Source organism: Arabidopsis thaliana, chromosome 5 (genome assembly GCF_000001735.4).
Source record: "Arabidopsis thaliana chromosome 5, partial sequence".
Lineage (NCBI taxonomy): Eukaryota > Viridiplantae > Streptophyta > Magnoliopsida > Brassicales > Brassicaceae > Arabidopsis > Arabidopsis thaliana.
In genome coordinates, this window is record NC_003076.8 from 5,199,708 (window position 1) to 5,222,550 (window position 22,843).

General features: G+C 36.1%; 6 protein-coding genes, 1 long non-coding RNA gene and 2 pseudogenes across 13 annotated transcripts, besides 1 other annotated feature; 7 read left to right on the plus strand and 2 right to left on the minus strand.

The window, feature by feature from the left end:
- The first annotated feature begins 3 nt into the window (after nt 1-3).
- On the plus strand, nt 4-2,745 carry PAM1 (plant adhesion molecule 1). The gene is made up of 8 exons (NM_121598.4): nt 4-250; nt 613-764; nt 863-1,058; nt 1,157-1,327; nt 1,413-1,529; nt 1,921-2,118; nt 2,206-2,364; nt 2,457-2,745. The coding sequence occupies exons 2-8, from the start codon at nt 622-624 to the stop codon at nt 2,541-2,543; spliced, it is 1,071 nt and encodes a 356-aa protein (NP_197097.1). The 5' UTR covers nt 4-250; nt 613-621; the 3' UTR covers nt 2,544-2,745.
- Nucleotides 2,746-2,758: 13 nt separating this feature from the next.
- AT5G15940 (NAD(P)-binding Rossmann-fold superfamily protein) lies at nt 2,759-5,176 on the plus strand (the record flags this gene model as incomplete). Of its 4 annotated transcripts, NM_001343428.1 has the most annotated exons (10): nt 2,759-2,984; nt 3,088-3,291; nt 3,447-3,513; nt 3,623-3,651; nt 3,745-3,953; nt 4,068-4,186; nt 4,269-4,364; nt 4,451-4,526; nt 4,609-4,762; nt 4,862-5,168. In NM_001343428.1, the coding sequence occupies 9 exons, from the start codon at nt 3,091-3,093 to the stop codon at nt 5,006-5,008; spliced, it is 1,098 nt and encodes a 365-aa protein (NP_001331785.1). In that variant the 3' UTR covers nt 5,009-5,168. The 4 variants fall into 4 exon arrangements, with proteins under 4 accessions (NP_001331785.1, NP_001331784.1, NP_001331783.1 ...); NM_001343429.1 differs by lacking the exon at nt 2,759-2,984 and having other exon boundaries at nt 2,989-3,291; nt 4,862-5,176; NM_121599.3 differs by lacking the exon at nt 2,759-2,984 and having other exon boundaries at nt 3,094-3,291.
- A 985-nt stretch (nt 5,177-6,161) lies between these two features.
- AT5G15950 (Adenosylmethionine decarboxylase family protein) lies at nt 6,162-8,329 on the plus strand. 2 transcript variants are annotated; one of them, NM_121600.3, is made up of 3 exons: nt 6,162-6,263; nt 6,377-6,446; nt 6,703-8,280. In NM_121600.3, the coding sequence occupies exon 3, from the start codon at nt 6,999-7,001 to the stop codon at nt 8,085-8,087; it is 1,089 nt and encodes a 362-aa protein (NP_197099.1). In that variant the 5' UTR covers nt 6,162-6,263; nt 6,377-6,446; nt 6,703-6,998; the 3' UTR covers nt 8,088-8,280. The 2 variants fall into 2 exon arrangements, with proteins under 2 accessions (NP_197099.1, NP_001031888.1); NM_001036811.1 differs by lacking the exons at nt 6,162-6,263; nt 6,377-6,446 and having other exon boundaries at nt 6,449-8,329.
- Nucleotides 6,725-6,880: a sequence feature (AT5G15950.uORF1).
- Nucleotides 8,330-10,009: 1,680 nt separating the features above from the next.
- On the plus strand, nt 10,010-11,119 carry KIN1 (stress-responsive protein (KIN1) / stress-induced protein (KIN1)). Its single transcript, NM_121601.3, has 3 exons — nt 10,010-10,341; nt 10,516-10,584; nt 10,692-11,119. The coding sequence occupies exons 1-3, from the start codon at nt 10,285-10,287 to the stop codon at nt 10,764-10,766; spliced, it is 201 nt and encodes a 66-aa protein (NP_197100.1). The 5' UTR covers nt 10,010-10,284; the 3' UTR covers nt 10,767-11,119.
- An 892-nt stretch (nt 11,120-12,011) lies between these two features.
- Nucleotides 12,012-13,036, plus strand: KIN2 (stress-responsive protein (KIN2) / stress-induced protein (KIN2) / cold-responsive protein (COR6.6) / cold-regulated protein (COR6.6)). Its single transcript, NM_121602.4, has 3 exons — nt 12,012-12,315; nt 12,477-12,545; nt 12,660-13,036. The coding sequence occupies exons 1-3, from the start codon at nt 12,259-12,261 to the stop codon at nt 12,732-12,734; spliced, it is 201 nt and encodes a 66-aa protein (NP_197101.1). The 5' UTR covers nt 12,012-12,258; the 3' UTR covers nt 12,735-13,036.
- A 318-nt stretch (nt 13,037-13,354) lies between these two features.
- AT5G15980 (Pentatricopeptide repeat (PPR) superfamily protein) lies at nt 13,355-15,967 on the plus strand. Its single transcript, NM_121603.4, has one exon. The coding sequence runs from the start codon at nt 13,583-13,585 to the stop codon at nt 15,587-15,589; it is 2,007 nt and encodes a 668-aa protein (NP_197102.2). The 5' UTR covers nt 13,355-13,582; the 3' UTR covers nt 15,590-15,967.
- A 428-nt stretch (nt 15,968-16,395) lies between these two features.
- AT5G02485 lies at nt 16,396-16,764 on the minus strand. The gene has a single exon (NR_142604.1). It is a non-coding gene; the product is annotated as an other RNA (long non-coding RNA).
- Nucleotides 16,765-18,067: 1,303 nt separating this feature from the next.
- On the plus strand, nt 18,068-18,560 carry AT5G15990 (annotated as a pseudogene; the record flags this gene model as incomplete). Its single annotated transcript has 2 exons — nt 18,068-18,124; nt 18,270-18,560.
- Nucleotides 18,561-18,936: 376 nt separating this feature from the next.
- On the minus strand, nt 18,937-21,206 carry AT5G15995 (annotated as a pseudogene; the record flags this gene model as incomplete). Its single annotated transcript has 1 exon — nt 18,937-21,206.
- Nucleotides 21,207-22,843: the final 1,637 nt, after the last annotated feature.

The following is a 22,843-nucleotide window of genomic DNA, read 5'->3' on the forward strand; positions in this document are numbered from 1 at the left end:
TTGATTTATATATATATCTGGAACGTGATAATACGCGTATGAATGATCGATGTGATCTCCAAGTCCAACGTCTCCTTTCTATTTACCGTGTTCCTTCCTTTGAAGTCATTCTTCAATTCATCGCTCCATTGTTCTTCAGATTTCAATTTTGCTGGGAAATTTTAGAGTAGGCGACTCCTTTGATCGCCTTATTTCATTTCGAAAGTTGAGATTTTGGATACGACCCTCTTGATCTGACACCGGAATGTTGGTGAGTTTCGCTTTTTCTCCGACAATCTTTCTCTGTTTCTTTTTTTCTGGATCGTCGTTGTGTTAAAGAACTGGTCACCATGAGTATATAAAGTTTACCTCTTTCTTCAGCATTTTGCTACTGTTTGCGTTTTGGGTGTTGCTCTATATATATCACCATTGGTCTAATTCTATCTACGAAGTTCTAGAATTTTATTTGCTGATTGCGTTTTTTCTGCAAAAACCCTTCTCTTAGAGTCATATTGAGATCAAAGCTCCGGGATCTTAGATGATGATCTAAGTTTGAATGTAGCTTTTAGGTCTGATTCATTAGTTGAAATTTTGGGGATTTTAAGATTTTTTGAGTATGTTGGTCTTTTTCAGGTTAGTTAAATGGAGAGAAAAAGAACAAAGGACAGTGAACCAGGACCAGTCCCTCTGCTTGTACCGGTTGATAGATTTGGGTTTCTGAAACAGGAACATGGCAGTTCTCCTCAACGTTTCACCAAGACTAAATCATCTATTAATTATGAGAAGTATGTCAATGTGAAAAAGTGATTGTTTTGTCCTTTGTTGTTGTTGAGGATAGTATATTGTGCTTTGTTATTTAACCATGGATGCTAAATTCCTTTAGGGAGGAGAAGAGAGTGACAAAATGGAGGAAGATGATTGGAACTGGGGGTAGTGATTGGAAGCATTACGTTAGGAGAAAACCTCATGTTGTCAAGAGGCGGATTCGAAAAGGGATCCCTGATTGCTTAAGGGGTCTCGTTTGGCAATTGATCTCTGGAAGTCGAGACCTTTTGCTTATGAATCCCGGTGTTTATGTGGTAATAACTTATTATCTCCTTGTGTGTTTTGTTATTCATTTTCTTTGGCTTCATTGCTGGAAAGAAAAAAACTTACAATTCTCTCGATTTCATTATAGCAACTGGTGATTTATGAGACGTCGGCATCAGAACTCGATATCATTCGGGATATATCTCGTACTTTCCCGTCACATGTTTTCTTCCAGAAGAGACATGGACCAGGCCAAAGATCATTATACAATGTTCTAAAAGCATACTCTGTCTATGACAGAGATGTCGGATATGTTCAGGTATTTCCAGAGATCTTTTCCTTTATTCTTATTTGCCCAAGATGGTACTAATTACGAAAGACTCATGGTACTAAAAATAATGCAGGGAATGGGTTTCATAGCCGGTTTGTTGCTTCTTTATATGAGCGAAGAAGATGCATTCTGGTTATTAGTTGCATTACTCAAAGGAGCTGTCCACTCCCCAATAGAAGGATTGTATCAGGTGAGACTTTCTTCTTACTCTAGAAGATACCGATATGCTATTAGTTGCTACTTTCCTCTTTGGTTACGCGAGTTTGATAATGATAGAGCCGCTTTGATTGTTTGAGGGATAGTAAGAAAATGACATAAAGTCAAATAGATAAAAAAAAAAAAAATCCTTTCCTTCATCAACTAGTTAGTTTATGACTGCTTTTTCAGATTCTCTGCCAACTATCCTGTAGAGAGACTTTCTATTCTTTTAAGAGTCTCCAAGATTAGCTTCAGTCTCTATCAAACGTGCTTCTTGCTGAAGTTATGATAGTAGCTCTTTGGAACATTATGCTTGAAAACAGAATGTCAATTCCTTAAGACAATTTTAATGATTTAATATGTTCTGATTTGTGTAAATGTAGGCAGGGCTTCCTCTTGTACAGCAATATCTGTTACAGTTTGATCAGTTGGTAAGAGAGCTAATGCCCAAACTAGGAGAACATTTCACTCAAGAAATGATCAATCCGAGTATGTATGCAAGTCAATGGTTCATAACCGTCTTTTCGTATTCACTTCCTTTCCATTCAGCGCTACGAATTTGGGATGTGTTTCTAGCTGAGGTACTTTTAATCAACATCTTCTAATCTCAAAAGTCTCTTTCTTTTGTGTCATCATATCTTTGTGTTTTTTGTTTGTTTCCGGCATAGGGTGTTAAAATCGTGTTCAAAGTCGGTTTAGCATTATTGAAGCATTGCCATGATGATTTGTTGAAATTGCCATTTGAGGAACTCATGCATGCTCTGAGGAATTTCCCTGAAGATGCCATGGATCCTGATACTTTGCTTCCATTGGCTTATTCCATTAAGGTCTCAAAGACTAAAAAAGCTATAAATTTCCTTTAGATACTTGAAATTGAAGCTCTGTGTCACTGTCTAATTTTGTTATGAATCTCTTCCAGGTATCAAAGCGTTTGGAAGAAATGAAACAGGATTGTGACAAGGCCGTTGCTAAACCGACTCAAACGGCCAAATCGGTTCGACAATAGAGTTTGATATTCTTGAACCGAATCAAACCGGAAAGTGGATTCTCGAAGATTCTTCTCATTATTTGTGCAAATTTTATCTTTCTCTCTTTTTTTACAACTCGTGTGAAAACAATAGAAGAATTACTTTTGTAAAAATATATTTCGACTCAACAACTTTAGATTCTTCTTTCTTTTTGGTAATGAAAAGTCAAATTTGAGCAAACTTGAATCATGTATAAGTTACGTCTTTTCGCATGTGTGGCTTTGTGATGATGTAGTGATTTCGAATTCAAATCCGAATACTACTCTTTCTCCCTCTGGAATCCAGTCTGGTTGATTTGCTCGAGGCAAAGATAACGTTTGCGTTAAGCACAAAACCCTTCACTCCGAATCACGCTTCCTTCAAAGTTTCGAGAGTTTGGTTTCAAGTCTTTGCCATTCCCTATTCATTTTTGGACTCAGGTTAGTTTTCTCTGATATATTAAAGTAGTATCCATTGATGCTAATTGCTCAACTGAATTCTGATAATTAAAATACAAAACAATCTTTGAGGTTTTTTTTACAGAAGATGATGAGAGAGGTAAAGGAGGTTTTGTGTTTTGTCTGTTCATCTGAATTCTGGAGGATGGTTCTGTTTTGGAATATTGCTCTTGTTTCTTCTTACTTTCAATTGCTTAAAGCAAGGATCTTTGGCTCCAAATCTACTTCCATATCTGGCTCCATCAATCCACAAAATGGATCTTCTAGACCCATTTGTGTTATCACTGGTGTAAGTGAAGTAATGGTTCAAAAGTCTACTATCTATTCTTGTTACTTCACTGCTTGTGTGAATCATTTCCTTGATTATGTCATGTTGTAATGCCTCTATTTTTAAATGTTGATTACTCATGTATTGCATTTTGTGTATATGGTTTTTGATTTCAGGCTACTTCTGGGCTTGGTAAGGCCACTGCATTTGCTCTTGCAGAGAAAGGTTTCTACGTCGTTCTTGGTAAAAAACATCTATGATCCATTGCCTCCTAAAGTACTAATGTTTAAGTATCACAAATTTAGTTCTCTGTGGACTAATCGGATGAAATCCTTCTTGATTTTTTTATCAGTTGGACGGTCCTCTCAGCTTCTTTCAGAGGTTATCTATAAATCTTTTTGTTTCGGCTTTGTCGAATTAGAAATGCTATCTTTCACATTATTCTTTGATGCAAAATCTCTTGGCTTATGACAGACCCTGAAGGAAATTAAGAACAAGAACAAAGATGCTCAACTCAAGTCTTTCGAAGCTGACATGTCTTCATTTGAATCAATCTTCACGTTTAAAAACTCTCTAGAGCAATGGCTCTCGGACTCAGCGTTACATCCTTCTATTCAGGTTTTGGTGAACAATGCTGGGATCTTGGCAACTTCTAGTCGACCAACCATTGATGGTTATGACAGGTAAGTCTGGTTTGATCAAATCTTTTGTTTTCAGTTGTCAATAACTTACCTTATGTATTAGCCTATGGATTTGATATTTTAAAACTGCCTTTTCTTTGTCTCCCTCTTTGTCAGGATGATTGCTACAAACTATGTTGGTCCATTCTTTTTGACCAAACTTCTTCTACCACTTCTGAAAAACAGCAATGTTCCTTCACGGGTCGTTAACGTTACATCTTTCACACATCATTCAGGTAAGATGTAGTGATATATAAGATTTAACAAGAACCATTAAAGACTAGCTTAAGTGACTTGATATCTCTTTGTTTTCTGTAGCTTTTATTCAAAAGCTAGACAAGGATTCTGTTACTGGAGTGTGTTTTTCGACATCAAACCAATATCCATGCGCTCGAATCTACGAGTATTCTAAATGTAAGCCGATATATTTCTCACAGTCACTTAATTACGAAACATATATAGTTTCTTCATACTAAATTTTGCTTCATGTTCTTGACCAGTATGTCTTCTACTGTTCTCATATGAATTGCACCGACAACTTCGGCTCATAGACGACTCAAGCCATGTCTCTGTAATGTATGCAACAAAACACTCGTTGCTCTCTCACTGATTAAAAGATCGTGTGTTTTGACTTGTGAGTATTGGTTGTTGATTGTAGAGCTGCTGATCCAGGATTTGTGAAAACGAATATAATGCGTGAGCTTCCTTGTTACATAACTTCCATGGTGTTTCTTGGCTTCAAAATTCTTGGCCTCCTGCAATCCCCAGAGGATGGAGCTGAATCTATCATCGATGCCGCTTTATCCACACCCGTAATATGAATGAATAATGAATTTTATTGATTCTCTCTTCTTCATATATGATCTGATTTTCTTACTTACACATACTAAAAACATGTTATTGATTTGCAGGAAACATCAGGTGCTTACTATTTTGGAGGAAAAGGAAGGACCATTGAATCATCACAAGTTTCTAGAGACCCTAAACTTGCTAAACAACTCTGGGAAACATCTTGTGATTTGTTCAATGACTTGCAGCTTCTTCATCACCACAACTAATTATTAAAGACTCTAGAAGATCCTTTTATGTTTATCTAAGAATAGAGTCAATTTCATGAATATGAGAAACTATATGAAAGAAATGTATTGAAGTTTTATAGATGATATCTTTGTTTTATTGTATTAAATATTGCTATACAATTACATTTACCATTCTAAGAAAACGTAAAATCACACATCGATAGACCAAACTTGTATGTAAAATGGCAATTGTATGTTAACACATGTAAAATGGCAATCGTTAGTATGCCAGATTACTTTTAATAGTATTGTTTTAGGTGAAGGGAGACTAATATATTTTTATTTTGTTTGTTTTGAGTACTGATTTTGAAAAAAAAGTGTATGTTGATTGGTTACTTTTCTACACATTCAAAACTTTATAAGACCAGACGAAGGCACGAGGAAGATAACCGAGTGTATGTTGATTGGTTACTTTTCACTTTTACACATTCAATATTTTTCTATAAGACCAAACGAAGTCACGGGAAGATAACAAGGTCATGATGAAAAAAAAAAAAAAAAAAAAAAGGAAGATAACAAGGTCATTTTAGTCATTTAAATAAGACTAAACGAAGGTCGTCTAGTAAAACAGAATTTGATTCTCTGGGACCCACTATTGCACAACACAGCTCATGTACTACGCACCTGTCTTTTTCTTGTAAGTATCGAATTCTTGAACGTGTCGTCTCACACAACACACGTGTAGTATTTTAATTAGCTGCAGTTTTTGTGTGGCTTAGCCTATCTCGGAGATCTAAACGTATTATTAAATCTTTAAATACATTTTGACAAAAACAATTAATTACCAACAAATAAAGCTCTCTTATCTTTTTCGTGGTCAGAAATCGTCGAGTATCAAAGACTTTAACGTGGCTGCTTCGAATAATCCACGTGTCACCTTAAGATTCGTTGATAAAATAAATGATTTATTGACAAAAATAGCATACACAAAAAGATTTATTGCTGTAAATGGATTTGTGGCCAAGAATCGTCGCGAATCTCGCACCTATAATATTCTCACATAAAGAAGGGGTAAGGCTATTTTAGTAAAAGATACTAAAAGGGTAAAAACGTAATTTAGTCGGAGCCCTAATAGCCTCACAACGTATCTGGGCTGGACACTATATAAACAATTCCCTCCACCTTCTTCTCTACAATATCACAAACTCGTTTGCTCTTTTCATCATTACTAAATCATAAGCGGCTCTCAAGTTCTTTAGGGTTTCGAGTTTTCTCAATCTCCTACCTGATTAAGGTTTGTTTCTCATAGCTTTTAGAGAGATTTGTTCTTTTGTTATCGTTGTAGATCTGAGATTATGTTGTTTTTTGATCAGCTGATTAATCTGGCGTTTGTTGGTTCGTTTTCAGGTTAATTTCTTATCTTGGATCAATAACAAGAGAATTATAACTCCGGATTGTAATCAATATTCCTCTACATGTAAGTCTCTAATCATGAACGTGTTATTATGTTTTTCAATTATCAATTTTTAGGGTTTGATTATTAGCAATTTGTTCTTCCATTACATAGATCTGATAATGACATATCTGGATTTGTTGGAAAAAGTTGTATATGTAATAATTTGTTTGAAACTGCAGAATCGTTGAATTTCTATGTGTTTATGATGCTCTAGTTATGTTTGCATTACATAGTATATGATTATCTAACTTTTGGTTATATGGTTTTGTTAAAACAGAAAAAGCGTGAATGAGATTATGATGGAATCGAAAGCTGGTAATAAGAAGTCAAGCAGCAATAGTTCCTTATGTTACGAAGCACCCCTTGGTTACAGCATTGAAGACGTTCGTCCTTTCGGTGGAATCAAGAAATTCAAATCTTCTGTCTACTCCAACTGCGCTAAGAGGCCTTCCTGAGTACTAGCCAGTTCCCTCCATAGCTTTTCAATTACAACAATCTCCTTTTCTCAAAGCTCTGGTTCCCCAAATCCTCTCGTCTTTTGTTTGCCCTCACAACAACAACAACAACGCAGAGATGGCCATGTCTGCTATTGGCTTCGAAGGTTACGAGAAGCGGCTTGAAGTTACTTTCTTTGAGCCTGGTCTCTTTCTTGACACTCAAGGAAAAGGGCTACGTGCTTTAGCTAAGTCTCAGATCGATGAGATTCTTCAGCCAGCTGAGTGCACTATCGTCTCATCTCTCTCGAACGATCAGCTTGACTCTTATGTTCTCTCTGAGTCCAGTCTCTTTATCTTCCCGTACAAGATCGTCATCAAGACTTGCGGTACTACTAAGCTCCTCCTCTCTATTGAGCCTCTCTTGAGGTTAGCCGGTGAGCTTTCTCTTGACGTTAAGGCTGTGAGGTACACTCGTGGAAGTTTCCTCTGTCCTGGAGGACAACCATTCCCTCACCGCAACTTCTCTGAAGAAGTCTCTGTTCTTGATGGTCACTTTGCTAAGCTTGGTTTAAGCAGTGTTGCCTACTTGATGGGCAATGACGATGAAACCAAGAAATGGCATGTTTACTCTGCTTCTTCTGCCAACAGCAACAACAAGAACAATGTCTACACGCTTGAGATGTGTATGACTGGTCTAGACAAAGACAAGGCATCTGTCTTCTACAAGAACGAGTCAAGCTCTGCTGGTTCTATGACTGATAACTCTGGCATCAGAAAGATACTGCCTCAATCCCAAATCTGTGACTTTGAGTTTGAGCCCTGTGGCTACTCAATGAACAGCATCGAAGGCGACGCAATCTCTACCATCCATGTAACTCCAGAGGATGGTTTCAGCTACGCTAGCTTTGAAGCAGTGGGATATGATTTCACAACCATGGACTTGAGCCATCTTGTCTCAAAGGTACTAACTTGCTTCAAACCAAAACAATTCTCTGTAGCTGTCCACTCGACCGTGGCACAGAAGAGCTACGACTCTGGTCTCTCTGTGGACCTAGACGATTACGGATGCAAAGAGTCAACAATGGAGTCTCTAGGAGAAGAGAGAGGAACAGTGATGTATCAGAGGTTTGAGAAGCTAGGAAGGTATTGTGGTTCTCCGAGATCTACCTTGAAATGTGAGTGGAGCAGCAACAGTAGCTGCAACAGCGAGGACGAGAAGGAATAGGGAATCTAAAAGCTCAAGTTTTTAATTTTCGTTTTCTTGAATAATGTCTTATGGATATTTTTCTTCTTCTTCTTATTTCCCTTAAACCAGTGTTTGTGTCTGGTCTATGTGAATTCGGATGATCCAAATGTTGAATATAATGGATCAAGTATCTATTATTATGATCATTTTCATGATTTTAGTGTATTAAGCTAATTGCTTTGCATTTGACTTTAAATCTCATGACACCTTTGGTTTTTCACATAGTTGAAATCTAGCTTAACCTCATAGTTAACAAGGTCATAATATTTCGCCGAGGCATAATAATCGAAAGAGTCAAAGAAAGCGAGAGACGCACGATAGAAAGAAAAAAACTAGATATATTAAAAAAAATTGTTTTTTTTTTTAGATATATTAATTTGACTAAACGGCTACGCTTTGTGCCCAGTCTTCGTAGAGAATCGCTACGTTTTTATTCTAACCGAAACAAGACAAGAAACGTGTTTTCGATTGTGTTTGTGTATGCCGATAAACTATTATATTTTTGTAATTTGATTTAGTTCAAGAAATTGTTGTGGCCTATCGGCTATCAACATGCTTTTTGTAAGAGAGAACTTGTAATTTCTGTCTATGATTTCCTTCGTTTTCTTTTTCTCTCTCAAAGTCATTTATTTAAAGAACAACATTACGTGTGTATAATTGTATAATTTTTTCTATTTCTTACTATACTTAGAGAATTACATGTTATAACAAATGATCTTTGATCAAAAGAAAAACAACAACAAATGATCAAGAATTGCTTTCTTTTTTTTATATGTTGCAAAATGAATAGACGAGCCAAACTTATACTCAAATATTGTTTTATCTATTTTTAAGAAATATTCTTTATGCGAGAGAGCAAACTCCCCAAACGATGTTAAATGGATCACAACACATAAGTCGATCCGAATAGTTGAAGTTTTCTAAAAAGGCAGTCCCTATAATTGTATTAAACACACTAAATCCTCCACACAGACAAAAAGAAATCACGTAAACGAGACATTTACATGAAACAATCAAACCAGTTTGATTTTATCCGATTTTGCTAATGAGATGAGTTCTGTATATTGTTATAATGGATATAGGAGAACTAACTAAAATAAAAAACGCAAAGAAAACTTTATACAGTACATATTCTTACGGTCTTACCAATTATCAACGATGTGTTGGTTATGTACACAAGGTAAAATACATCGATTCATATTATGCATAATATAAAAAAAATAAAGAATAAAACTACATTTTGGTAACTTGAATTCAACCATGAACTGTTTGGATTGGCAAACATAAACTCAAATAAAATATCTAGGTATAATTGTGGTTCATACAAGAATTACTTCATACTGTTGGGCCAAAGGACGTATCCTTCCCCGCACCTCCAAACCATGGGCTTACTACTGATCCGACATCAAAACCGTGTTAGTTGCAACCAACGAATGATAAGTCAATAAGATTCAACTTGTCAACAAATATACAGCTTATATGACATGTCTGGCTCCAAACTGAATTTTAGTAGAAAGTTACTAATTCATAAAATTAATTTATATACAATTTTTCAATTTTTATTTTATAAATTAAAGAAAAAAACATGAAAAATACGGGAGGTTCGGCAAACACAACATTTAACTTGCCAAACGTATCATCTAACTTTCCCACCTTATACAAGGAACCATTTTTTCAATAATAAAGTTTTTTTTTTTTTGTCTTCGCAAATAAGAGCACGAAATGTTTGCCAAACGCATATGCAACAAACCCACGTTACATAATTCTGTTTACAGCCATAGAGCAAGCTATATTGTTAAAGACCTAAAAAAAACTTTACTATAACATATAGAGGCTTCGAGATATTTCGAAAGACTCAACTTATATATAAATAAACTCAAAAAGAAAACACGGAGGCGAGAGGATCATACTCTCACACAGAAAGAGTCACATTATTATATCCTCTAAAAAACCAAACTAAAACGACACGTGAAGTCTTGATCAGCCGATAAATAGCTACCGACATAAGGCAAAACTGATCGTACCATCAAATGTAATCCACGTGGTTTTAGATTACTCGTGGCACCACACTCCCTTTAGCCTATAAATATAAACCATTAAGCCCACATCTCTTCTCATCATCACTAACCAAAACACACTTCAAAAACGATTTTACAAGAAATAAATATCTGAAAAAATGTCAGAGACCAACAAGAATGCCTTCCAAGCCGGTCAGACCGCTGGCAAAGCTGAGGTACTACTCTTTCTCTCTTTGACAGAACTCTTAAACTGGAAAAAAATTGTTGAAGCTATAACTCTTTGAAAACAGTTGAAACTTGATCATTACTAGAAATTTCAGTTACTTGTTTAATTTAGTTTGTCGTAATTATGTAATTGATGATTTTTGGTTACAATGGTTGTCATGTAGGAGAAGAGCAATGTTCTGCTGGACAAGGCCAAGGATGCTGCAGCTGGTGCTGGAGCTGGAGCACAACAGGTAAACAATCCATACACAGACACATAACATATAATATGTAACGAAATAAACGTCTTTGTAAGCTTACATGTACGCAGATTTCTGATATGGTTATGTATATGTTATAGGCGGGAAAGAGTGTATCGGATGCGGCAGCGGGAGGTGTTAACTTCGTGAAGGACAAGACCGGCCTGAACAAGTAGCGATTCGGGTCAAATTTGGGAGTTATAATTTCCCTTTTCTAATTAACTGTTGGGATTTTCAAATAAACGATCTTTGATCAAGAATTGCATTATATATATATAAATATATTGCAAAATTATTAGACGAGCCAAACTTATATTCAAATAATGTTTTATCTATTTTAAAAAATATTCTTTATGCGAAAGATCAAACTCCCCAAACGATGTTAAATGGATCACGATACATAAGTCGATCCGAATTGTTGAAGTTTTCTAAAAATGCAGTCCTTATAATTGTATTAAACACACTAAATCTTCCAAACACACAGAAGGAAATCACTATAATTGTTATAATGGATATAGGAGAACTAACTAAAAAAAAAAACGCAAAGAAAACTTTATACAGTACATACTCTTATGGTCTTACCAATTACCAACGATGTGTTGGTTACACAAGGTAAAATATATCGATCGTAGTACTGGATTCATATTATTCATAATATGATGGGAAAATGAAGAATAAAAGTACATTTTGTAAGTAGAATTCAACCATGAACTGTTTGGATTGGCAAACATTTTTTATTTGTTTTTGGCAAACATAAACTCAAATAAAATATCTAGGTATAATTGTGGTTCATACAAGAATTACTTCATACTGTTGGGCCAAAGGGTACGTATCCTTCCCCGCACCTCCAAACCATGGGCTTACTACTGATCGGACATCAAAACCTTGTTAGTTGCAACCAACGAATAATAAGTCAATACGATTCAACTTGTCAACAAATATACAACTTATATGACATGTCTGGCTCCAAACTGGATTTGAGTAGAAAGTTACTAATTCACAAAAACTAATTTATATACACATTTTCAATTTTTATTTTATAAATCAAAGAAAAAAAACATGAAAATACGGGAGGTTCGGCAAACACAACATTTAACTTGCCAAACGTAGCATCTAACTATCCCACCTTCTACAAGGCACCATTTTTTTTTCAATAATAAAGTTTTTTTTCTTTAATTTCTTCGCCAAGAAGAGCACGAAATGTTTGCCAAACGCATATGCAACAACCCCACGTTACATATTTCTATTTGTAGCTATAGAGCAAGCTATATTGTTAAAAACTAAAAAGAAAATCTTTACTATAACATATAGATAGAGGATTCGAGATATCTTGAAAGACTCAACTTAATAAATAAAGTCGAAAAGAAAACACGGAGGCGAGAGGACCACACACTCGCACAGAAAGAGTCTCATATCCTCTATAACAAATTGATAAACTAAACTAAAACGACACGTGATGTCTTGATCAGCCAATAAAAAGCTACCGACATAAGGCAAAAATGATCGTACCATTAAACGTAATCCACGTGGTTTCAGATTACACGTGGCACCACACAAGTATCTCCATTTGGCCTATAAATATAAACCCTTAAGCCCACATATCTTCTCAATCCATCACAAACAAAACACACATCAAAAACGATTTTACAAGAAAAAAATATCTGAAAAATGTCAGAGACCAACAAGAATGCCTTCCAAGCCGGTCAGGCCGCTGGCAAAGCTGAGGTACTCTTTCTCTCTTAGAACAGAGTACTGATAGATTGTTCAAGTTATAACTCTTTGAAAACAGTTGAAACTTGATCACTCCTAGAACTTCCATTTTCTTGTTTAATTTAGTTTGTCGTAATTATGTAATTGATTTTGTGTTGACCATGGTTGTTATATAGGAGAAGAGCAATGTTCTGCTGGACAAGGCCAAGGATGCTGCTGCTGCAGCTGGAGCTTCCGCGCAACAGGTAAACGATCTATACACACATTATGACATTTATGTAAAGAATGAAAAGTCTTCTTAGAGCATACATTTACGCAGATTTCTGATATTTTCATATGGTTTGATGTAAATGTTATAGGCGGGAAAGAGTATATCGGATGCGGCAGTGGGAGGTGTTAACTTCGTGAAGGACAAGACCGGCCTGAACAAGTAGCGATCCGAGTCAACTTTGGGAGTTATAATTTCCCTTTTCTAATTAATTGTTGGGATTTTCAAATAAAATTTGGGAGTCATAATTGATTCTCGTACTCATCGTACTTGTTGTTGTTTTTAGTGTTGTAATGTTTTAATGTTTCTTCTCCCTTTAGATGTACTACGTTTGGAACTTTAAGTTTAATCAACAAAATCTAGTTTAAGTTCTAAGAACTTTGTTTTACCATCCTCTTTTTTATTGCACTTAATGCTTATAGACTTTTATGTCCATCCATTTCTCAATTCGGCTACGTTGAATTATAAGGGTCACATAAGCAAAAAAATATCTTAAAAAGTCATAACATTAAGGCAAAGATAGATTCTTAAAAGTACTCAAATTGAGATCACGAAAATAACAAGTTAGAAGTTAGAACTTCCGTAGGATATTTATAAGAACAAAAGATTAATAAATGAAGGCAATGATTCTGGATTCCTTGCAAGTTAGGAAGTTCGAAATCGTTGTGGTCAATGGTCATGGTAAATACTGATCCAATTAAAACTATATGAGAAAAAACTGGTAGCTATAATAAAACTAGGGGCTAAACTCGAATTATCATATCATTAAGTTTTTATTTTTGTTTGCTCTGCGTCATTGTGATGGGACCTTCTCTTTGCCTTAGATGGTTTCGTTTACCTCAAAAAGTCAAAAATCAAAATCCTCACTAAAACCCTAACATTTCCCAGAGCTTCGCAATCGCTGTTCTTCAGTCTCGCTTCTTTGTAAACTGTAAAGGATCAAGCTTTTCTATTCAGATCAAATCCACTTCACTATACCCTTTTTTAGTTTCGTTAACCCAGCTCAAATCCGAGATGAGATATCAACAATGGCGATTGATGCTTCTTCGAAGCTACCATCGTTCTCATCTTCCTTATCTATCTCCTTGTTCTCAGGTAACCTCCATTTCATCGCGATCTTTCTCTTCTTTCATTCACCCTGGGATCGGAGCTTTGCAACAAAGTGAACAACTTTGTCCCTTACGATCCCCAATGACGAGCTCTGGCAACTTAGTGAAATCAGTGGGTCGAAGCTTCTCGTCCGAGCCTGCGGTTGAAGAGAAATCTTCTGCTGAGGCTACCGTGATTGATATTTTTAGTAGATTGAGTGGTGAGGATGAGATTAGGAAGGAGTTGGAATCGAGTGGTGTAGTGATTAGCCAAGATTTAGCTTTGAAGGTTTTGAGAAAGCTCGAATCAAACCCTGATGTTGCCAAAAGTTTTTTCCAGTGGATTAAGGAGGCTTCTCCTGAGGAACTTAGCTCGAAGAACTATAACATGATGCTGCGGATTCTGGGTGGTAATGGACTTGTTGATGAGTTTTGGGGGTTGGTTGATGTGATGAAGAAGAAAGGGCATGGTTTATCGGCTAATGTTAGAGATAAAGTGGGTGACAAATTTCAGAAAGATGGGCTGGAGAGTGATTTGCTGAGGCTGAGAAAGCTTTTTACTTCAGATTGTTTAGATAATTCGGCGGAGAATGTTTGCGATAGGGTGTGTAAGATTGTGATGAAGGAAGAATGGGGTGATGATGTAGAGAAACGGGTAAGAGATTTGAATGTTGAGTTTAAGAGTGATTTAGTGAAGATGATTGTGGAACGTCTTGATGTTGAACCCAGGAAAGCTTTGTTGTTCTTCCGGTGGATTGATGAGTCTGATCTCTTTAAGCATGATGAGAAAACCTATAATGCTATGGCTAGGGTTTTGGGAAAAGAGAAGTTTCTTGATAGATTTCAGAACATTGTAGTAGAAATGAGGAGTGCTGGTTATGAAGTGGAAATAGAGACTTATGTTAGAGTTTCAACGAGGTTCTGCCAGACTAAATTGATCAAGGAAGCTGTTGACTTGTTTGAGATTGCAATGGCAGGTAGTAGTAGTAGTAACAACCCCACCCCACACTGCTTCTGTTTGTTGCTCAAGAAAATTGTCACTGCCAAGATTCTAGATATGGATTTGTTTTCAAGAGCTGTGAAAGTTTATACCAAAAATGGTAATGCTTTGACGGATTCCTTGCTGAAATCTGTCTTAAAGTCCTTGAGAAGCGTGGATAGGGTTGAACAGAGCAATGAGCTGTTGAAAGAAATGAAGAGAGGAGGCTATGTTCCTAGTGGTGATATGCAGAGCATGATTGCATCAAGTCTTAGTCGTAAGGGAAAGAAGGACGAAGCTGATGAATTTGTAGACTTTATGGAATCATCCGGAAACAATCTAGATGACAAGGCAATGGCGTCTCTTGTTGAAGGGTATTGTGATTCCGGGAATCTTGATGAAGCTTTAGTGTGTTTCGAGAAAATGGTTGGAAACACGGGAGTCTCCTATGCTGATTATTCATTTGAGAAGTTGGTTCTTGCTTATTGCAACAAGAATCAAGTAAGAGATGCATACAAGCTTTTGAGTGCACAAGTAACGAAAAATCAACTGAAACCTCGTCATAGCACATACAAAAGCTTGGTGACGAATCTGTTGACGAAGAAGATTGCAAGGGATGGTGGGTTTGAAGAAGCTTTGAGTCTTCTACCGATAATGAAAGATCACGGGTTCCCTCCTTTCATTGACCCTTTCATGAGTTACTTCTCATCAACTGGAAAAAGCACTGAAGCTCTCGGTTTTTTGAAGGCTATGACCTCGAATAACTTTCCATATATATCAGTGGTTCTGCGTGTATTCGAAACTATGATGAAGTCTGCAAGACACAGTGAAGCACAAGATTTACTCTCTCTGTGCCCAAACTATATCCGTAATAATCCGGATGTTCTAGAACTCTTCAATACCATGAAACCCAACGAATCTGCTGTAGAAAAACCTTTGGCTGCTTCTGCTTAGCTCCAGTTTTAGTTTACATTCCTTCAAGTCTTTTTGGTTTCTGGGCATTTGATTCAAATAATTTGGCCAGAATATTTCCTGCTGTTCCCTTTTGTTTACATGTATCACTCACCAGTCACCAGTTAACTTTCTTCATCAACCTGGTGCACTGGCAAAATAATTTTAAGGTACTATGTTTTTTTATATTCCACTTGCTTATCATCTTATGCTTCTTGGCTCTGCCATGGATTGTTCCGTGTATCATCATTATTTGTTAACAAGATCTGTCTGTAACTCTGTTCTCTTTTTAACTTTTTCTCCGCACTAATGTATTGCCTATTGATCAGATACTAGTGCTTGACATTACCAAATATCAAATTGGAAGATCTTTGATGTTGAGAAAATCTGTTTATGAAAGTCCCATTGTTTAGTTTATAATTTGAGAAGTAAATGATGTGCCTTTTGTTGAAGAGAATCAACCAAGCCTATTGTAAACATGCATGGCTCATGGGCCTGAAAGATTAAGATACGAAAACTAGTCCAACATAGAGAGAGACTCAACTCTCAAGGATAGTTTTCCATAGTCTTTGTTCTTTTCTGATTATTGATAGAAAAACAGGACCACAAACCACGGTCCGTTTAGTAATTGCATCTTGCATTGTAGTGCTGATCTTTGTCGCGATCTATATCGATCTGTTTTGTGCAATCTTGATCTGTAATTCTTCTGTATGTGGATGTTTGAAATCTTGCACCGTTTTCATTCTCATTGTCAATAGCATCATCTCTGCAAAGTCTTTTGAAATTTTCTGAAGAGAGTGTGGAGAAAAAAGGACTGAACGAGGAGGAACAGATCGGTGAGAGAGCGACATAGCAACATAAAAAGACAACAAGCTTTGATTAATGTTCTTACAAGAAATGAGACAAAAGAGTGAAAGAGTGAAATAAAGAAAAGAGAGAGATGTGTCATCATTTCTCTATGATTAGTTGCTATTTAACAAAGGGGACCGTTTCAAACACTTGGATTCATCCGGCGGGTTTCTGGTTTTTGAAGCAATCCCATATGCTTCTTCTTTTTTTCTTAGGTCGGAATTTGGCAAAAGAGAAAAACAGGTTTAAAGGTTTCAACTTTCAAAACGAGGAGACAAAGTTTCAATCACTTTCCCGGCAAAAAAAGCTATAAAGAAAAAAGAGAGGATATCAATGGTGTAAGCACTAAGTAAGCACGCTTAGTTACCTGCTTGCTTGGGACCGATTTATGTGAATCTAATATTTACGCATGTTTCGAGTTTAAGATTTTGCTTCAATTCGTTACAAGGTCTATTTGAATGTTCTTAATATTTAACCCAACAAAAGATTTATATATATGAACTGAGCTATATATGAGTCATGAGTGATGATTCCTAAGATTCGTGTATAATTTTTAGCTTGAGAAAAAAAATTCAAATTGAATGAACTTAAGATATGGCTATCAGTATTTAGACATATAAATAGGTGGCTGTAACATTATATGGTTTCAATAAATTATTTGGATTTGTTAAAATGTTGCGACACTATTGGGTGATGGAAAATGAAAGGTTGATGTTTTGTTTATACCAAAAAAATAATTAAAATGAAATCCCATGATGCATGTTGTTGAATAGGAGTAGCAGTTGGTGTGTTGGGTGGTCAATCCATAAGCATTAAACTCATTATGTAACTATTTCAAAAGTAATATATATCATTAATGAGATGTTTAATTATAACACAAATGTCCCATAAAAACAGTGGTCATGAATTTGTCAACAATTTTTTAATATAGAAATTTAGTTGAAATTATTGTAAGATTTTAATTGATCATCTTGTGTTTAACCGTTGACATGAATGGTTTCTTCGAAATAAGCGGATCACATGAAAGAATCAGAAATATTGTGGTTACTGCTACTAATAATTGATCATCTTAGTACTGCATATTACACGAAACATAAGCTAACTAATAATCTCACGCTTTGATGTAATAATCACCTAGATAAAGGAAATGATGGAAAATTGCTTAGATGATTCATTTTCATTGACTGACAAGACATAGTTATAAGGGTAAACGACCTGTGTCCCCATGAAAAGTTTTATATACGCTCATAACTCTACAGATTTCGGACCTCGTCCCCAGTCCACATGAAACTAAAGTTAAAAACCACGTTCCCCCTAAAATGAAAGTTAAAGACCTCGATCCCCATATTTTTGAATTTAGTGGTTTATAATTGGTTTACTGTACGGACCCGATGCCAAATCAAAAACCCAGTTGATTAAACCGTATGTATACCCGATTCGAGTTATTGACAAACCGAAATACCCACCCAAGTAAATACGGATGAGATGAGAAGAATTCCCAAATTGAAAAACCCAAAAATCTTAGAACCCTAGTTTCGATTTTCTCTCTTCAACATCAAATTTCTTCAATTTTCAACATAAGTCAGAGCTCTAATATGAGAAATTCATCTGGAGCTACGAGTGGAGCATCAAATGTCGGATAGAGAAGAAGAGTTTTTGGTGTGCCAAAGCTATGTTGGTGTGAAGCTAGTATCTCGGCGCTAATTTCAAAGTCTGCCGCCAATCCATACCGCTGTTACTATAGATGTGCTTATGATGCATCACATAAGGTAATTTTATTGTTATTTGGGTTGTTGTTTGGAAATTTTGATTCCAAATCTCTGTTTTTTGGTAGCTTATCGATGATAACCACATTTTCAAGTGGGTTGACGAAGCATTGTTAGATGAGATTGAGAGATTGGCTAGAAGAACGACTGTACTTGAAGAAACCATTTCGCATATTACAACAGAGTCCACGGATCACAAGAAGATGGTGTTTGAGAGGATGCAAATGAAGCTAGAGAAAGAGATTTTTGAGAGGTTAGAAGAGGAGCTGTTGGAATCCAAATCAAGCATGAAGAAAATGTGCATTGTTGTCATTGTAGGTTGTATGATGATAGTTGGTTTGAGTAAAGTGATAGGTTGAATAGAAGGAGTAGTGTATTGGTTTGTTGTGGGTTCTTCTATGTACTTCTTGTGTTATGTTGTGCTTTTTTTGTTGTTATGACTTATGAGAAACGTCGTTGTTATAATTGGTGTTATGTTGTGCTTTTTTTGACAAAAACAAAAACAAAGAGTAAAAACCAAAAGAGAGAAATAGCCAAACCAAAACAGAGATAAAATAGGCAAAAGTTTTGTCATTTCACAATGGTTCTTAATGCCGAGACATCACCATAAAAGCAATGTAGTCAAATGGCCAACACAGAGACCAAAATTACATATCCGAATGAAGTCTTAATAAGATGGAACACAAAAACTAAACCCATCTAATAGCTTCTAATCCTTCTACTCCTACTAAGCATTCATCCTTGAGACATCACAACTCCTTGAGACGGCTCCACTTGACTGCCTTGAGCAACTTGAGATATCACTCCTTCAAAGGCCTAAGACAAAAAACAAGTGTCAGTTACCACAATACATTACTATTCTACAACAAAACACCATTTTACTAACCTGTACAAGTGACTTCTTCTTCTTGTGAAACCTGGAGTTGTGACCCGCGTCACCACAAATGCCACAGTGCATCACCCTTTTCATATCTTTTGGTGCCATCTTTGTGGGAGACTCATTCTTCCCTTTCTTCCTCTTCTTGTCCTTCTTACTCTCCTTTCCTTTCTTCCTCCCAGGCTGCGGTGGTGGTGGTGGGACATGGACATTGGGATGCTCTGTTGATGGCCAAAAAGCTGGCCCTCGCTGTGGAAATATCCCGTTTATGTAGTTCTTCTTCCACATAGGTGTCCAAAACCAGTGACACACGTAATCTTCAACTTCAAGCTTCTTATCTAGCATGACTCCATAAGCATGCTCACAAGGAATGCCACAAATTTGCCATTTCTGACAAGTGCATGTCCTCTCAGTCAAACAGATCCTCTGATAATCTACACCTCTTTCAGCTTCATACATATCATTGGTGCTTCTTCTAATTTTCATCTCTGAAGCTTTCTCAAACTCTTTGGCAAGAAACTTACTAACATAAGGGGTGCATCTCCCTTTGTGCTCATGAGATTCAACTGATCTCATTGCAATCCTAACCATTGCAAGTCTTCTAATAGTCTCAAGCATCGGCACAAAGGCTTTATCCCTAGCTTTAACAATTGAGTTGTTGAATGACTCAGTCGAGTTATTCTCTACATCTTCACAGTAGTTTCCTTGCTTGTAAAACGCCCTACACCAAGTTCTTGGTTTTGACTTGACAACATCACGCCAGACAGCAACATTATAGTTGTAAAGCCTCGTCAAACCCGCTTCATAAGCCTTCTCATTGTAGCTCCATGCCAAATCCCAAACATACTTTTTCATCTCTTTATCTTTCCAATGGTTTTTCTTCAGATTTTCATAGATGTGTCTGACACACATTCTATGTTCAACCTTTGGCAGCTCTAGCTCAACAGCTCTGATCAAACCCTACAAAATTTAAAATCATAGGTTATTACAAGAAGATACAATACATGATTAAATAAAATCGAAAGCAAACCATGAAATCATACCTTTTGACGATCAGATACCATGATAAAACCATCACCATCTAGCAGTCCCAAATCATCCTTCAACTTTCTCACAAACCACACACAATTATCTATGTTTTCTACTTGTACACACCCCATGCTATTGGGTATATAGCATTATCTGCATCTCTACCTAAAGCAACCAGCAGCTGACCTTTAACCTTTCCTTTCATAAAGGTTCCATCTACTCCTATCAATGGCCTACACGATTCTATCCATGTTCTCTTAATCGCATCAAAACAAACATAGAAACGGTTGAATACCTCTTCTCCTCCATCATTTCTCAAAGTCTGAATTTCAACAGTTGAATCTTTGTTTGATTCTCTTATCTCTGCAGCATAGTCTTGAAGCCTAGCAAACTGCTCATCATGTTCTCTCTCTATCCATCTCAATGCTTTTCTCCTTGCAGCTTGACATTGAGGCCTAGATACAGTGATCTTCCATCTTTTTTTAATGGTTTCCTCAATCTTCATAGGCATGAAATACTGAGGCTCTTCTCTAATGTTATCTAAAAATAACCTAGAAATCACAGGAACCTTCAACATTTCACAATCACCATTTGGAATACATGTATGCACATCCTTGAACACATTCACTCTCCACTTAGGACATTTTTTAGGCACTGCACAATAGATTCGCCATACACAACCATCACCATCACACTTAAAAGCAACCTTATCTTTATCATACATGTATTGTGCAATGTTGCATCCTGTCTTCAAGGCATGGTCGAGTACAACTTCCTTAAAGGCTATCTCGTTGAAGAATGTCTGGTGATAGTAGAGATTCCCTCCTCCACGTCTACTGTTCTCACGCTTTCTCTCCCGAACAACATCCTCATCTTCATCATTGTCACTGTCCGGATACTCGTCGTGAAGAATCGAAGGCTCATCTCTGAACTCATTTACGGCCTTCTCGATTTCAAACGCGTCTCGGTCCCTCGGATCTTCGTCGTCAGGAACATCGTCCTCCATTAGAATTTCTTCTCCTTCAAACTCTTGCGGACCAGTTCCGGTAGCCTCCTGATGAACGATTAAAGCATTCGTCTCAAATTCATTCGCATCCATCGAATTCAAAAACTGGGGATTTTTCAATTTTAGGGTTCTATCGAATTAGGGATTTTTTGAATTGGGGGTTTTCTGAATTTAGTCGGGTTGTTTGGGTAATAAAACGGGTTGGTTTATGTGTTAATCCGATTTAGTTTCGTTCTTATACGGTTAATGTTGTTTCGGGTACAGTAAACCAACGATAAACCACGAAATTCAAAATTTTGTGGACTGAAGATTTGAACTTTTGATTTAGGGAGACTGAGGTTTAGAACTTTCATTTGGTGTGGATTGGAGACGAGGTCCGAAATCTGTGAAGTTGTGAGTGTATATGAAACTTCCCATAGGAACACAGGTCGTTCACCCTAGTTATAATCATTATATTCCAATAGACCATGCAAATACAATTATTGAGGTATTTTATTCAAATGGAACCCCAAATTAATTTCAAAATTTCATGATTTCAACGGATTCTAGGAAACATTATGATTATAAATTGTTTGTTATTGTCTACTTGATGACTAACAGTCCACTTAATTTCAGGAATTGTTAGTGTAATATTCAAAAAAGAAAAGCTTCCATTCCATATGCTCTTAAATACTTTTTAATTTTGTGTTATTAGGCCTAATACAGTGTAAGGAAACTAATACTTTTAGCCACCTTAATCAAGTATATAAACCGTCTTTGGATATCAAATAATAATCATAATCTATAATCTATAGTAAAATCTCATTTTCGTCTAACCAAGAATTTGATGACAATTAGGTGAGTGAAAAAAAGACAAATACAAAACTCTAAGTGAGAAAAAACAAAGTCTTAGACAATCGGGTGTATCGAATTAATTATACATTGCCAAGCATATATAGACAATGTAATGGCTGTAAATGGCAGAAGTAGTTTGAATCTTCATAACCGATTTAGAACACTTGAAATAAAATAAAACGATGAGCAATTTGTCATTGTGTAATGTGTATATATATGTTGTGACTAACAACTTTTGTATCAAATTTTAAACTAATTTACAAAATCTGAAGACTGTAGTAATCACGGGAAAAAAACTTTCGTGAGTTCATATAAAACTATGGCCAATAATCTAATATAACCAATCATGCAGTCTCCCTAACATGATTGAAGTTGAGACAATTTAGCTTCAGTGCCCTAGGCATAGGACTCAAGTTGGGAACCATTTTTCCCTATCTGCATTCTGCACAATAGTTCATGTCATGTTTTGTAATCTTATAAAAATTTATGATTTTCATTTTTGTTTCCCCTGAAAGTCACAGAACCCATTTACCATCAAACGTCAAATCAACGAGAAAAAGCATTAAATATTAATGATTGTTTCTCATAAATCGAGTTTTAAGAAACCGTGTCACGTGGAGACCAAACTATAAAAACTTGACTAGGAATGAAAGTAGTTCTTGAACAAGGAAATTTTATATATTGTTTGTTCACCACAAATTTAGAATATTTGTTTTTGTTTCTTTCCTTTTGGTTTACAGGTCGGTACGCATTGATGAAGATAACGATGATGTACGAATGTGAATATATATAGTTAAATAAATAGAACCTTGCAAAATCATTTTTAATGTGTGCTCCATTACAAGAAAAATAAATGATTCACATGTATTCTTACTAAGTAAACAACATTTCTTGAT